Source organism: Perissodus microlepis, chromosome 11 (genome assembly GCF_051167445.1).
Source record: "Perissodus microlepis isolate ML-2025 ecotype Zambia chromosome 11, ASM5116744v1, whole genome shotgun sequence".
In the NCBI taxonomy this organism is placed as follows: Eukaryota; Metazoa; Chordata; class Actinopteri; order Cichliformes; family Cichlidae; genus Perissodus; species Perissodus microlepis.
Window position 1 is genome coordinate 24665000 of NC_140471.1, and position 14339 is coordinate 24679338.

A 14339-nucleotide genomic window follows, 5' to 3' on the forward strand; every position below is an offset into this window, starting at 1 on the left:
TTGCGCTAATTTGGGCAGAAGAGCTCAATGCCAGAACAAAGCAGATGGGAACAAAAGCATTCCATCTCTGGTTTCTATCACTATATGAAAGGCAGTGGCCAGGCTGTCAGACATTGAAATGGATTAGCTATCTGCTGAATCTGCTGCTGTATCTCATGGGAGATGAACTACTTGTGCTCAGTGTCTACATCTCATAGACTTGCAGCCTTAAGGTAAATAATACCCGATGTTAAGTAGAAAATTACCGGGTTTTTAAATATTAGAGATGGAAAGAGAAGAAGTGCTAATGGGCCAGCCTCCATGCGGGTATGGAAAATTAAAGATTATAGACCCAGAGATGTTTTTCTGTCTCCTTTAGCTTCCTTCCAGGAGTCGTACAAGAGCAGCCTCTCTCTACATCACCAGGAAAGAGACGTACTCAGTCGCTCAGTGCGCTGCCCAAAGATGGAGACAAGAGCAGCCCTGGAAAGGTGGTGTTTGTCTTTTTTTTTATTCACTGCATCCACAAAAACACAATTCTCAGTGTGTCCTTAATTAAGATATGTCACGTAATATCTGACTGTTTTTCTTGCTCACTCTTTCAGAGGGAGAAGGACCACATCAGGCGACCAATGAATGCATTTATGATTTTCAGCAAGCGCCATCGAGCATTGGTTCACCAGCGTCACCCGAACCAGGACAACAGGACAGTCAGCAAGATTCTTGGGGAATGGTGGTACGCTCTAGGACCTAAAGAGAAACAGAAGTACCATGATTTGGCTTTCCAGGTATCCAGATGCATACAGAAAGATGTACATAATTTTAGAAAAATGGTTCAGTCGTATATCAGTTTAGATGCATACCTGTCCCTTCTCTTGGTCTCAGGTCAAAGAGGCCCACTTCAAGGCCCACCCAGACTGGAAGTGGTGCAATAAAGACAGAAAGAAGTCCAGCTCTGAAGGTCGTGGGGTACCAGGGAGCAAAGACATCAGAGAGAGGAGCATGTCTGAATCCACAGGTTGGTCAATATGCAGCATACATTTACAGAGATTCTCATATGCCCGTTATTCTTCAAGTCCTTATCAGTGATATTTTTGCCTTGGGATAGAGCCCCATTCTGTCGAGCTGAAGGGTGTCGGTCCAGGACTGGTGGGTGTGTCCGAGAGGACTACAGGAGAGGGCCATGCGAGCCAGCTTACTCGCCCCAGAGCCTTCTCCCAAAGTGCTGTGCACAGCCTGGAGCGGAGTGACAGGGGTAATACGCAAGCCCTTGCAGAACTGGCACAGGTGAGAGAGGAGAGCAGCTCATCAACTGAGAACGTTGAATATTGAATGTTGAAGCTTAGTATTTTCTTTTTAAAGAATAAATGAAAGGCAGCCATTACTGCTACCAGTGCAGTCAGAAATTTAAAGATGTGTTTTGTGAATTCATTTTGTGTTCCCAGCAATAGAAGATGTTTTCTACTTTTGCTTTCCACAAACATGAAACAACTGTTTTGGCAGTAGGATGGTGCATTTTCAGTCCCAGACTGGCATCTTGAACACATTTAACACACTGCTACATCAAACCCAAATAAGGTTACAACAAGAAGGTCATCCTAATATGTCTCTTTTCTCAGATGTGTGGGGATGGTGGCAATCAGTTCTCGAGCCATGCCCCTCCTTTGGCACAGTCTCAGCGTGGGGTCAGCGAGGACATGACCAGTGATGAGGAGCGCATGGTCATCTGTGAGGAGGAGGGAGATGATGATGTCATTGGTGAGAAATGAATACTAGTGTGCTCATGCAGCCATATTAGATTAGAGCAATTAATGTGTTAGTAAACTGCTTCCAGCAGCACTGAACCACACTGCGTATTGTCATCTTCTGTATGTTTAAAAAAAAACAAAACACCCACTCAGTACTAAGAGGTAATGTCAGCAGTTAGTTCCTTGTGAAACAGTCACATGTTGTTTAGTCTCTCCTGTTATTGGCCACTTTGACATTTCAGATTTTAAGAAGTGAGAGCAGTTTCAGACATGCCCCAATTATCTGATCATTTAAACTGTAATTATGAGCAGCTGAGTGTGAAAAACTGTTCACGTCAGCTTCTCGCTTGTAATTACAAGTCTGAAGTTTCAGGTATCACTGACATTAACAATATCCTTGCTAAATGGCTGCAAATGCACATCATCTGGGATTTGCATTAGAAATAAAATAAAAAAAATAATACAGCGAGTTCAAACTCTTTTGAAAGAGCTTAACTCTGTAACAGCAAAAATGGCTAATTAAAGTTGTCTAACTGGTCTGACTACAAGATTGCAATGCAAGCTGACAACCTTGGATAAGAGGTGTTCTCTGCTTTCTCCCAGCATTACATGAATGCATCACAAGTTTTCCCTGACCTTTTGAGTGGATGTTAAATTTTAAGGAATATCAAGTGTAGCTGGAGTGTGTGCTTCTTTCCACAGAGGACCCTTATCCCAGCAGCTCCATAGACCTCAAGTGTAAGGAGCGTGTGACTGACAGCGATAGTGAGAACGGTTCGGGTGATGAAAGTGATCGAAAGGTAATGGCATTGATATCAGTTTAACACACACAGATTTCTTGAAACATTTTAAAGGTGATTATCCTGTGTAACATCTGTATATTTGTCCTTTTCAGAGAGTTTTTGCTCCAGTCATTTGCTCTTCTGCTTCCTCCTCTTCCTCACACCATACTCCTCATGGTAGGAGTGTCTCACTGTCCTCTTACCCCACCACCAAGCGCTATGATGAGGGGAGATCAGGAGGGGGAGCATTTTTGGACCACAGGAGGAAGGAAAGAGCAGAGGGAGAGAATAAGGATGCATTTGGAGGGGAGGAAGGTGGAAGTGGGCAAGCCTCTTCTCTCTCCCTTTCTTCTGGTCAGTCAGTCATGTCCACTTCTCCAGCCGGAGGGCCTCTTCCCTCCTCAGTAAGTTCGCTGGGGGCGAACCCACTCCTTAGGGTGGCCTCTACAGTGGTGACCAATGTAATGCGTCCTGTTATCAGCACACCGCTCCCTATCGCCAGCAAACCTAGAGATGGAGCCACTTCATCCAGCCCTCACCCTTCCGAAAGGAAGTCTCTGACTCCCCTGCAGCAGCCGCAACTCTTGATTGGTTCAGCTTCAGGAGGCGGGGCCACAGCCACAGGGGGTGGGTACTATTCTTCGTCATCACCCAGTCCAGCTATGGGTCCAGGTGGTGTAGTGACTAATTTAGTGTTAGGAGGGGCTTTGCCTCCCCAACCCTCTATACAGCTTGTAACCCCCTCCCCACAACCCCAGCCATCTCAGCCGCAGGCTCTTCCACCCACTGCTGTTTCAGCTCAGCATAGCCAAACCAACGGGCCCCTGCCTCTGCCCCTGCTTCAGCCCCAGTTCCTTCCTGCTTCCTCCCTGGCACCCCCTGGGAGTAAGGCCATCACTCAAGTCCAGTACATTCTGCCTACCCTACCTGCCAACACCAACCCAAAGAGTCCACCTCAGCAGCTCAGCCAGCCAACCAGTGTCTTCAACCTGCCCACAGCTCCACCGACACATGTGTCCTTGGCCAATGGAAAGCAGCAGGGTACAAGTCCACTGACGGGATACACGTCCAGCCCAGCAGTGGGAGTCGGCCCAGGAACTAGAGGTGAAAGCTCTAACAGGAGACACAGCACTGGAGCTAATAGTCTGTGTTGACTTCTAATGAAATGCTCATTCCCCCTGTTTATCCGCGTTTTCATCAGTGCAAGCACAGTCTCCGGCGCTCCAGGGTAAAATGCTTGTTCCCATGGCAACAGTGCGGACTGCGCCAGCGCCTGCCCAGCAGTTTCCGATTGTGGCTCCACCTCTTCCTGTCCAGAATGGAGCTCAGTCCGGAAGCAAGGTCAGCGGTGCTTCACTGATGACGTGTTTTTAAACTGTAGTCATTTTCATATTAAAGCTTTATCTGAGCAAAGCTGCAAATAAACATTTGTGTTGGTTCTTCTATCTTTATTTTTTTTCCCCCCCCAGATCATCCATATAGCTCCTATGCCCGTTGTTCAATCTCAGCTGCCTCAGGGTGGAGCAGTACATCCTGCCAGCCCCTTCCCTGTAACAGTGGGCACAGCTGCTGTGGTAGCACCAGGATCAGCCCCCTCCCAGGCTGTTCTAGTGCCACCAGCACCTACAAGGTAGGAGATATCAAACTGCAGTGAGACAGTGAATATGAATATGGGACCAATAGTTCACCAATAGCACTTGGTGACAGTGGGGAGGAAGGACTCCTCTTTAAAAGAAAGAGACCTATATCAGAAACAGCTCTAAGGAGGGGCGGCACTCTGCTGTAACCAGCTGGGGGTTGGGAAAGTAGATGAAACCAGAAAGAGGAGTGCAGAGATCCCATAAAGAACAAGGAACAGAATAAACACCACCATCACCATGTTGGCACTCTTTAAAAATCATTAAAAAATATTTTTAATTGTGTGCTTGTTTGTAACCTTGTGGTGTCCTATCTTTCTTCTTAATTAGAATCAGTAACAAAATTTCTTTAGGTGCAAAATATAGTAATGTGATTAAAAAGAAAAAAGTTAATGTGTTAAAAACAGAAAATGTTAGTATTTAAAGAACTTATATCATGTCTGCTGCCTTATTATGGCAGCTGAGTAATAATAACACATGCACAGCTAATTCCTCCAACTGTTTCTTATGAGAAAGAAAGCATGATCTGTTGAATAGCCCTTTGAGCCAAAATTAAAAGAGGCATAAGAAAAGTGTTTTGTTCACTGAGAACATTGTTGATCTGGCAGTGCAGGGCAACAATAGAAAAAAAAAACTCATCTGAAAAGCACCATCGATTTACCCACATTTGCCCCCCTCTTTGGATTTTCTTTCATTCCACTCACTTTAAAAATCAAAATCCAGTAAATGCTTTACCTATAAATTACACAGCATGTGAGCAAGATGAGGAATTACCCAGCAGCCAAATGTTGACCTATCTGTTTCCCATTTTTCATAGCTAACTGGAACAGCTTTAGTGCTGTCAGCCTGTGTTAAACACATTTTAAATTCTAGTTAATAAATGAAGTGAAACTTCCAGTGTGGTTATTGGGGCTGCTCGTCACTACTCACAGTATTTCTAAACTTTCCACTGCTGTTCATAACAGTCGTGTTTGAATTGACATAAAGCATTTATATAATGGAGACTGATGTTTGACAGCTTAAAAGCTATTTTCTAACAGATAGATAAACCCAGCAATGCAACACATCACATGTCTGAGAGCAGCTGTAAACAAATGTGCCAGTAAGGCTTGACTCAGCTCTGATTAACAAGCACTCATTTATAAACATATGCCAGCCTTGTGCACCTTAGTCCCCAGTATCCCTGAGCTGCAGTTGATCTCTGTAATTGTTCACTTATTGGAAGTGTCTTTGCATTAGGGCTGCAACAATTCATCAAGTAACTCGATTACAAAAAAATCTTTGAGGCAAATTCTTGGCTTCGATGCTTCGTTTGCACTCAGTTGTCACCGTGTAAGCGTGAGCGTTTCACCCACATTTGTGACTAAAAATAGACCCGCAGTAGGAATGTATTTAGGAGCACGTGTGAACAAAAAGTATTATAATATTAAGGCCATGCAGCCCCCAGTTTTTCCACAAAAAGACTGATAGTACAACAGCAGTAGTGAAGATGATGCTGTCGTAGTTTAATGTGGAGCTGTCGTCAAGACGCTCAGGTGGCGTAAAAGAAAACAGCATTTGTTACTTTAATCACTGTAAAAACCTTTACTTGGAAAAAGCTGCATGCAAAGCTTTAAACCCACCTGTTCAACAAGCTGCAACGTTTTAGCTGCTCTCATCCACCGCCATTTATCTTAGACTACAAGCTATCTACGTTAGTGCTATAGAAGTTCACATAAAATATGCAGATGAGCTGTTAACCCAATCTAATACATTTAATTTAAATTAGGCAGATTGATAAAGGCTGCAGCTGGCCACTTTCTATCACAGTGATACCTGCAGCAAGCAGGGGCGAATCTAAAGGGGGGTATAGGGTGTACTAAACCCCGTACCTTCCTTTACAGCTTATTTCAAGGCTCTAGTAATGTAAAATATATATAAAAATAAAAACAAAAGTTAAAACAAAATTCAAAACTTGCTTTTGTTTTTTTGTTTGCATGGGCAAGTGAAACTCTCAGCCACTGACCTGGGGCTGTTAGGTTGAACACTGAATTATTATCATTAATCATTGATTATTATTGGAACAACCTCCCTCAAAATATTAGGCAGGCATGCTCTGTGGAGGTTTTTAAAACTAAGTTGAAGACACATTTGTTCACCCTATCTTACATGTCTTAATTCTATGCCTTTTACTTTTTAAATTCTTACTGTTTTTAACTTGTATTGTGTTTTTACTTGTACTGCTATTTATCCATTTTATTTATTCATCTTTTTAGTTTCAAATAGCTGTACAGCACTTTGTTTTAAAGCGCTTTATAAATAAAGTTGTTGTTGTTGTTATTATTATTATTATTATTATTATTAACATCTACACCATCAGAACATCTGTTTTCTGAATCGGGACATGCTGCAGCTCAGCACATGGGAAACAGTTCAGTTCAGAGAACGTTTTTCTTCATTGCAATCACCACATACAAGACTTAAAAACACATACATGTGAACACACAGCAAATGTACCTCATCCAGGAGGTACAATCCTGTCAGAACTCAGTCTGAAGTCTGTTGTTTTTATGTAACTTTTTTTTTTTTATTGCCAACTGTCCAGGGTGTACCCTGTATCCCCCCCCCCCCCCTATGATAGCTGTGATAGGCTCCAGATTTCTGTATTTGTTATCTGTCCCATTTTTTATTTGATTTTAATTTAGCAGTTTAGTTCTGTGGATGGGTGTTTAATTCAATTAAACTATTAAAATTGGTCATTTCTAAGCTGTAAACCAATGAGCAATCTTATTAATAAGGCAAAAGTATTTCTTATCCGATAACTTGCTTAATTGATAAGATACTCGATTAACAAAGAGGCTTTCTGCATATGACAGATGTGCTGTGTATATATAGACATAAATACTTAGAGGGAACACGTTGATCCTCCCTTTACAGGTTTGCTGCTGTGCTTTCTTTGATGCAACATTAAAATGGAGAAGGCAAGCCATGCCTGCAGCTTCATTCACAATCTGTAGTAAACATCAGTTAACCAGCGATAATTCCCTGAAATCATTTTGAGCTTAAAGACATGCTCTGTCTCCGTGTGCACTCAATTTGTTTACTTCCAAAATAGAAGTTAATCAGAAGGAGTGTTTTTACATGACGATTTTGCCCACTGGCTAGATAATAAAAGGTTTATTCAACAGTCTTAGACCAAATGAAATACTTTCTAAATGGGCCAGTTTATGCCTTCCAAGGTTTTAAAAAAGGCACTTTAATTCCAAACAGGCTTTTACTGCAGTTAATGGGGAAATAAAACTCTCTGAATAATCACCGACAATATTATAAATTAACAGCTGAGTTATTAAAAAACAATATGCTATCTTTTCCTTGCAGCATATAAGCTGAAGCTGTGTAGCTTTTCCATATTTCCTGTAACACAGTGAGCAGACAACACGAGAAACCGAAATTCCAGTAGGGGTGCAGCTGTAACAGTACAGCTCTATTCTGGATATGTTAGTCATGCTGCTGGTGGCCCAAGTTGCCTCTGCCTGCCACCCCCACACTACCTCTCATCTCCTCTCTCACTCACACACACACACACACACACACACACACACACACACACACACACACACAGCACTAGTTATCTAGTGCTACTTGCTGTGATGTACACTCACCAACTGACCCTCACTGCAGCACTTCTCTTTTTGTCTTCCTCTTTCCTTCTAATCGTGTCTCTGTTCCCTGCACTCTTAGTCTGCCTCATTATTCTACTGTAACATGGGCTGTCGCTGCCTCTGCACCCTTCCTGACATTTCTTATTACAATAAATGTCATCCTCCTTCCGCCTGCTTCTTCTTCTGTTGTTTTTTTTTTTTTTTCCATTTTATAATAATCACCTCACCTGTATCTGTACCTCCTGTCCAGGATCACCTACGTCCAGTCCACTCCAGGGGTACCATCCACCCTGCCTCTAGTCTCCAATGCAACAGCCTCCTCCCCTTCGCAGCAAGCTCTGCCAGTTCCTGGGTCTGCATACGTACCCGCGCCCCTTGCAACTCTTGGGTTCACAGCCATTGCCCCACCTGGACAGACGCTGGTACAGCCGCTGATTGCAGGTCAGAGCTGTGGAAAAAATAATCCAAAGATCCTGGGTTGTGTTTTTTTGTTTTGTTTTTAATACAGCAATTCTGTATTTTGAATACATCATACTGTGTGGGTCACATATGGCCCTCTGAATAATGTTGATGTAACAATGCCAGCATCAAAGTGCATTGATGACTGATGACCTTTTCTGCTAGCTGAAACATACACTAACCCTGCATTCATGTGCTCTTTGGATGGTCCTGAGTTCAAAATATCTGCTTTAAGTAAAACATTGATAGCTTCTTCGTGTTTAGAATTATTTTATTATAGGCTTTTAGGCTAATAAATAACGAATCTAGGTCACTCTACGAGGAGGGCAACACATTGTTAAAAACTGTCACATGACAAAGTAAATGAAAGCCTAAAAATTAATTTACTATGCATGAGTTTTTATCATTGTTAAACAAATTCTTCTAATGTTCACTTTACATGGTGGATATGATGTTTTTGAGGATGAGATCAACAACTCAACTTTCCCTGACTTCCCAAGTTGCTTTTTCATCTTGGTTTAGCATTCATTTGAATTTTTAGCAGTAACACTACACAGCTTAAGCAACAAAAGTATAAAGTAATTAAAATTACAAAACACAGGTGTTACTGGTCGATGGCACACTTCGTTACACAACAGTGTCAAAGACGTTGAGATAAGCTGGAGGACAACCCTTTTTGTAAACATGATTTACTACAAAACCATTTGTAAAGCTAGTTTTTGGTGAAGAGGAGCGCTGACAGAACGTCCTGAGTTCAGGGTTAGAGAACCTGCAGGGGAGAGCTGCACAGCCGGGAAGCAGGATGATCAAAACACCTGGAAATGCAAAGAGCAACACAGCAGAGATGTAGAGGAAAAGAGGGTCTCGGCTAAGATCTTACATCAGCTGGCCGAAGCTGTTACGGTGTTGGGGTATATGGTGTCAGCTGTGGGGGGAAAATGGATGATTTTGTGCCCTCATGAAGGCTCATGTTAATAGTCTGAATTGGGGGATGTTTCTTTCCGTTTAAATGTGGTGCTCCTGCCTCCACATGTAGGCAAGGTAGCCCCTCACTCTGACCCAGAAAACAGGTTTTCCAATGCTCTTACCTAATATATGAAATCTACTAGACTATTATGTCTCTGAGTATTTCCATGAGCTTATACAGTTACAGGCCACAGTGAGCAAAGTTCACAAACTTGTTTAACTCTTGGCCCAAGTTGTAAATTCAGTCTATTTATAGAGCACAGGGTTCAACAGCTTTTACTATCAAGAGCCAGTTTGGACCTGAAGACAAAAACGAAAGTAAATATAACTTAATGTGGTGTAAAAATAAGAGATATAACAAAGGTGACACAGCATTTTAAGTATACATTAACATTACTAATAAGGGTAAATCTTTTACCACTTGTTAGTTCTCTGCAGTGGGCTGTTTATGATTATTCAGTCCGTTAACAATCCCTTTTCATTACAATAATAAATGTTTTTGATTCATTTAGACCACCATTGGGGGGAAAAAGAGAAATTATTTACTTTTTAAACTTTTAGCACCAACAAAATGGAACAGTTGTCAAGTGGAAATGTGCAGTAGCTATGAAGACACACAGGCCATTTTGAATCCTACCTGTGTTCGTACAAATGCTTAAGTTTAGCCTGTTTTGATAACAAATGAAGCTTAAAAAAGGCCTGTTCCCATTTTAAGTAAACTAAACCTTACCTAATCAAAACCAACCATTTTATAGGCTAAAGTTCAGCTGTAGAAATCCATGTCCATGCACTCTTCCATTCCCCATTTTCCTCTCTGACTTTTCATTTTTGGATTTGTAGTACACAACATACTTGCGTTTATATAGTAGTTTTCTAGTCTTATTAGCCACTCGAGCACTTTAGACTAAAATTCACATTATAAAGCTTTTTCACTCTGTACACTTTTATCATAGCCAGTTTAGAGTCACCACTTAACCTAACATGTATGTGTGTAGACTGCGGGAGGAAGGGAAAACATGCAAAGTGCACACAGAAAGCACATTTGACAGAGATGAAAAATCTTAATGCAGAACTACATCTCTCAGCTCCTACGAGATATCATATGATTACTTCTTTTTTTTTGTGGCCTTGAAGAGTTGCAGAGTAAGAGAGCGGATATCTCTCTTGGTATTAGATGTACTGAAGTGCTGGGAAAAGACTTTTCCCGTTAAGCTTGACCTCTTCACCACCTATATATGCATATATAGTAAAAATAAGCCTCTGCATAATTTAATATTGTATACTTCCATTTCATACTCGGTTGGTTAAACAACACGTGTATATTATTTGCTTCCCGGTGTCTCTTTTCAGTAGTAATCTTCATCTGCAGTAAAACTTTTTCCAGCATTTATTTAGTGCATGGCACTGTGGGAGAGTGGATTCCATCAACTCCATTGAACCGGTGATTTTTCACTTGTTAGGCCAATTTATAAATAACTACTTTATAGAGCCATTGCCAAAATTAAGTCTGATTTTTAACTATTTTTTATTAACTTATTAAAAAAAAACACGCAACAAACCACAAGAGTCTAAATAAAGTTATCATTTTCATTTAGGTTAAATGGCCTTTGAATTAAAACGCAAATTTTGTAATTTAGTCCAAAACAAATATGCATTAAGTAATTTCAGTCATCCATAAATGAAGTGAGTCAGTGTTAATTATGTGTAAATAACCTCATCAGTTACACCCTCAGCCTTGCAGAGCAGCTGAGAAATATACATTAACTTATGAGTAGTTTTGAGTAAAGTAAGCATTAATGCTGTTAAACCTGGACTAATCCAGTTTGTACATTTTATTTATTCTCATATGACATGAAGGGAATACATGAACAAAAAGTACTGTTAGCAGTGTTAGCTTGTATTTTTGCCTTTAATTTCTATTTTGCTTAAATACATAAACAAACATATCTCAGTAAAATCTTGGTTCAGTGAGTCCAGGTGGAAATAAAACAAGGACAAATCTGGATTGATAGTTGTCAATAAAGACTGTAATTTGTCAGATTATTGAGAGAAGAGAAGGAATAGGTATTCATCGTGTTGAAAATGTCACAGATCATCATAGCGATGTTGAAAATTATGAGTTTTTTGCCCTCTTGGTTTCCTGTCTCCTTCATCCAGGTCAACCACCACTCCTGGCCACAGCTCAGTCTCCACAGCCCTCCACCTCAGCCCCTGCTTCAGGCTCTGGGGGCCAGATAGTAACTGCCATCTACCCTCCTTCACCTAGCGTCACCATGGCAACAGGGGTGGTCTCCATGGCAGCAGTACCCCCCAGCGTGGTCTACTCTGTCTCCAGCCCGTCGAGCGCTTCTCCCCACATCCTGCCCAAACACACAGCAACCCCCTCCATCATCACGCACCCACATCCGGACAGACAGACTGACAGGCACCTGCCTCCGGACAGACCTGCGGATCGACAAACTGACAGGCAGACGGAGAGGCAGGCAGAACTGCTGACACATTCGGAAAGACAGCTTGAGAGGCAGACGCAGCCCTCCAGCAGCTCAGCGGCGCCTCCCAGTGGCTCTGCTGGGTCCATAAGGCCCTGCAGTCCTTCGCTTCAGATCCAAACACCCGGTACAACTGCACCCACTGTTTTTTAACCTGCCACTAAAGTTCATTGCTTGAATGAGTGAGCGAATACTTTCATTCATAAGTATTTTATTTCTTTTCTTTTTTTACAGGAAGCACACCAGGCACACCCAAACTCACCCTGCTTCCAGTCAGAGTCCCACAGAAAGTGAAGGCAACAGTGGCCACCATTCCCGTAGGCAGCTATGAAGGAGGAGGCCGAGGGAAGGAGAGAGAGCGTGACAAAGACAAGGAGCGAGAGCGGGAGAGAGAGAGAGAGCGAGAAAAGGAGAGGGAAAGGGAAGCTGCAGCCAACAGTCATTTTGCCTTTGATCCTGAACTGCCGGGGCAGACGGCGTCTCCATCAGCACATCCTACAGAGGAGCCAGCATCCTCACTGGAGGGCTCCAGTGCTGGAGACTCCTCTGACTCAAGAAACAGGGAAAGCACAACCGCCAAAGAGGTGAGGGAGCATCACATTCTGGCTTTTACTTCAAACACTACCAGAATAAAGTACTGAGCCGTAGTGCACGTGTAGTGCCTCTGTGTTCTTGAATAAAATGCCTGTATTGAATTTCCTGTGCAGGCTGGGTGGAAGGAGTCCCTCCCCTCCTCTCCTCTCCCTCCTCCATCAGCCACAGAGCCCGCCCTGCCACCTCCACAGACTGACAAAGAATGTCCCACACCCAAAAAGGTCAAAGCCCGCCCACCACCTCTGAAGAAGACCTTTGACTCTGTTGACAAGTGAGTTAATGCCTCTGTAAACCTGTGTTTGAATTATTGATGGACGGTGTATATATACTTTGTATTCTGTCTTTGTGTGTGTGTTGGACTGGAAGGGTGTTGTCAGAGGTGTACTTTGAGGAACGATTTGCCGAGCTGCCAGAGTTTCGGCCCGAGGAGGTTTTGCCGTCACCGACTCTGCAGAGCCTGGCCACCTCACCTCGTGCCATTCTGGGGAGCTATCGCCGCAAGAGGAAGAACTCAACAGGTCACACAAAGCACTTTGGGATACTTTGAGGCTGGTGTCTGTAGAGCAGTTTCTTTGGCTTTCTGCTGATAATTACTGGACTTCAATAGTGCATTATCATTTTTACTTTAACATCCAAACTGTTGAAAATAATGCTCATTTTATTTATATCTCTCATTGTGTTTGCTTGGATTTAAATTTGTCTCCCTTCTGCTTCTAGATTTGGACTCGGCTACAGACGAGCAAATCTCCCCAAAGAGGAAGAGTCGGCGGCGTTCCAGCTGCAGCTCCGAGCCCAGCACGCCTAAAAGTGCCGCTAAATGCGAGGGGGACATCTTCACCTTTGACAGAGCAGGTAGAGCACACAGAACAGCAAGGACAAGATGCAATATTCACATATACTTAAAGTGGACCTGTCACTTCCAGCTTTGCATGATTCACAGTTCAGAATTAGTGCAGCCTCTGACTAAAACAAGCTGATTTAGCTCCTCCCACTTAAGCCAATTTTCTTCTCATTGGCTGCCTGTCACACACAGAAGATCAGAGCAGGTGGGGCTCCTGTGATCACAGGGAGAAATTAGATCTCTGTTCTCAGTAACATCATAAAGACAGGAAATTAGAAAGACTGTCTATACCTATGGCCTTTATAGCAGTACGAAGCCTGAGCTTTAGGTTCACAAGGTTCAGTAATCTCTACAGTTCGATCATACCGTTGTCCTCCTTGGTGATAGCTGGTAGCTAACACCATCGTTACTGGGGTGAACAGGAAGTAGGTTAAAGTAAAGAATCGTTGTTCACATTCTGTAATGCATTAAAAAATTTAAATGTAAAAATCAATTAAACTCTTATCGGGATCATAAAAAATAATCTATTTTAATGCATTAATGGGGAAATTAGCTAAAAATCAATGGTAGGCTATTGCTGATCACACTGAATATTATCCCTAATTTTTTACGCGCTAACCTCATTATTTTAAACTTGGCTGTTTTTAATATGAACATGCACTATTGTAACAGTGGTATGTACAAGACAGTTAAGCATGATACTGTAGGTCTCCTTTAATGTTAATAGTTCATAGTGAGCTGTGATGCCTGTCTTGATGTAGAAATGTAACGAGAGGGTTAAGGATTAATGAAGAGCTTGTTTGTAGGTGGGGATTTTTATCTTTTGTGTATTGATGACCTCCTTTTTAAATTCATTTAATTCGTTATTATTTAATTCGTTATTTTAATCAAGTGAGTAAGCTTCCTTTTTTTTTGTCACTGTGATGTTAAAATTAATTCAAATTCCTCTCAGGGATCTAATGGTTTATAATCTCCAGCTTCTTTCCCAGCACCAGATGGAGAAGACATCTTGACTGAACTGGAGTTTGATAAGGTGCCGTACACTTCCCTGCGCCGAACGCTGGACCAGAGGAGAGCACTGGTCATGCAGCTGTTCCAGGAGCAGGGCTTCTTCCCATCAGGTAAGACGCACCCACCAACCTCTCTCTCTCTCACACACACAGTCACAGAGTTCTGGTTCTTCATTCTGGTTGTAGACTTCCT

The 14339-nt window shown here is 42.3% G+C and overlaps 1 protein-coding gene across 5 annotated transcripts in view; it reads left to right on the top strand.

Moving 5' to 3' along the window:
* The window catches only part of cicb (capicua transcriptional repressor b), a 41344-nt gene that overhangs the window by 24744 nt on the left and 2261 nt on the right, over positions 1 to 14339 (top strand). For 2 of the 5 annotated variants that reach the window (XM_084943517.1, XM_084943516.1), the window contains 16 exons: positions 359 to 470; positions 585 to 767; positions 865 to 997; positions 1088 to 1266; positions 1599 to 1737; positions 2430 to 2527; positions 2623 to 3613; positions 3711 to 3850; positions 3979 to 4139; positions 8038 to 8228; positions 11370 to 11828; positions 11936 to 12285; positions 12409 to 12566; positions 12653 to 12813; positions 13013 to 13147; positions 14114 to 14257. In XM_084943517.1, coding sequence (XP_084799643.1) covers positions 359 to 470; positions 585 to 767; positions 865 to 997; positions 1088 to 1266; positions 1599 to 1737; positions 2430 to 2527; positions 2623 to 3613; positions 3711 to 3850; positions 3979 to 4139; positions 8038 to 8228; positions 11370 to 11828; positions 11936 to 12285; positions 12409 to 12566; positions 12653 to 12813; positions 13013 to 13147; positions 14114 to 14257 — 3734 coding nt within the window. The remainder of the gene's footprint in view (positions 1 to 358; positions 471 to 584; positions 768 to 864; positions 998 to 1087; positions 1267 to 1598; positions 1738 to 2429; positions 2528 to 2622; positions 3614 to 3710; positions 3851 to 3978; positions 4140 to 8037; positions 8229 to 11369; positions 11829 to 11935; positions 12286 to 12408; positions 12567 to 12652; positions 12814 to 13012; positions 13148 to 14113; positions 14258 to 14339) is intronic. The other 3 variants (XM_084943519.1, XM_084943520.1, XM_084943518.1) reach the window with 3 other exon arrangements.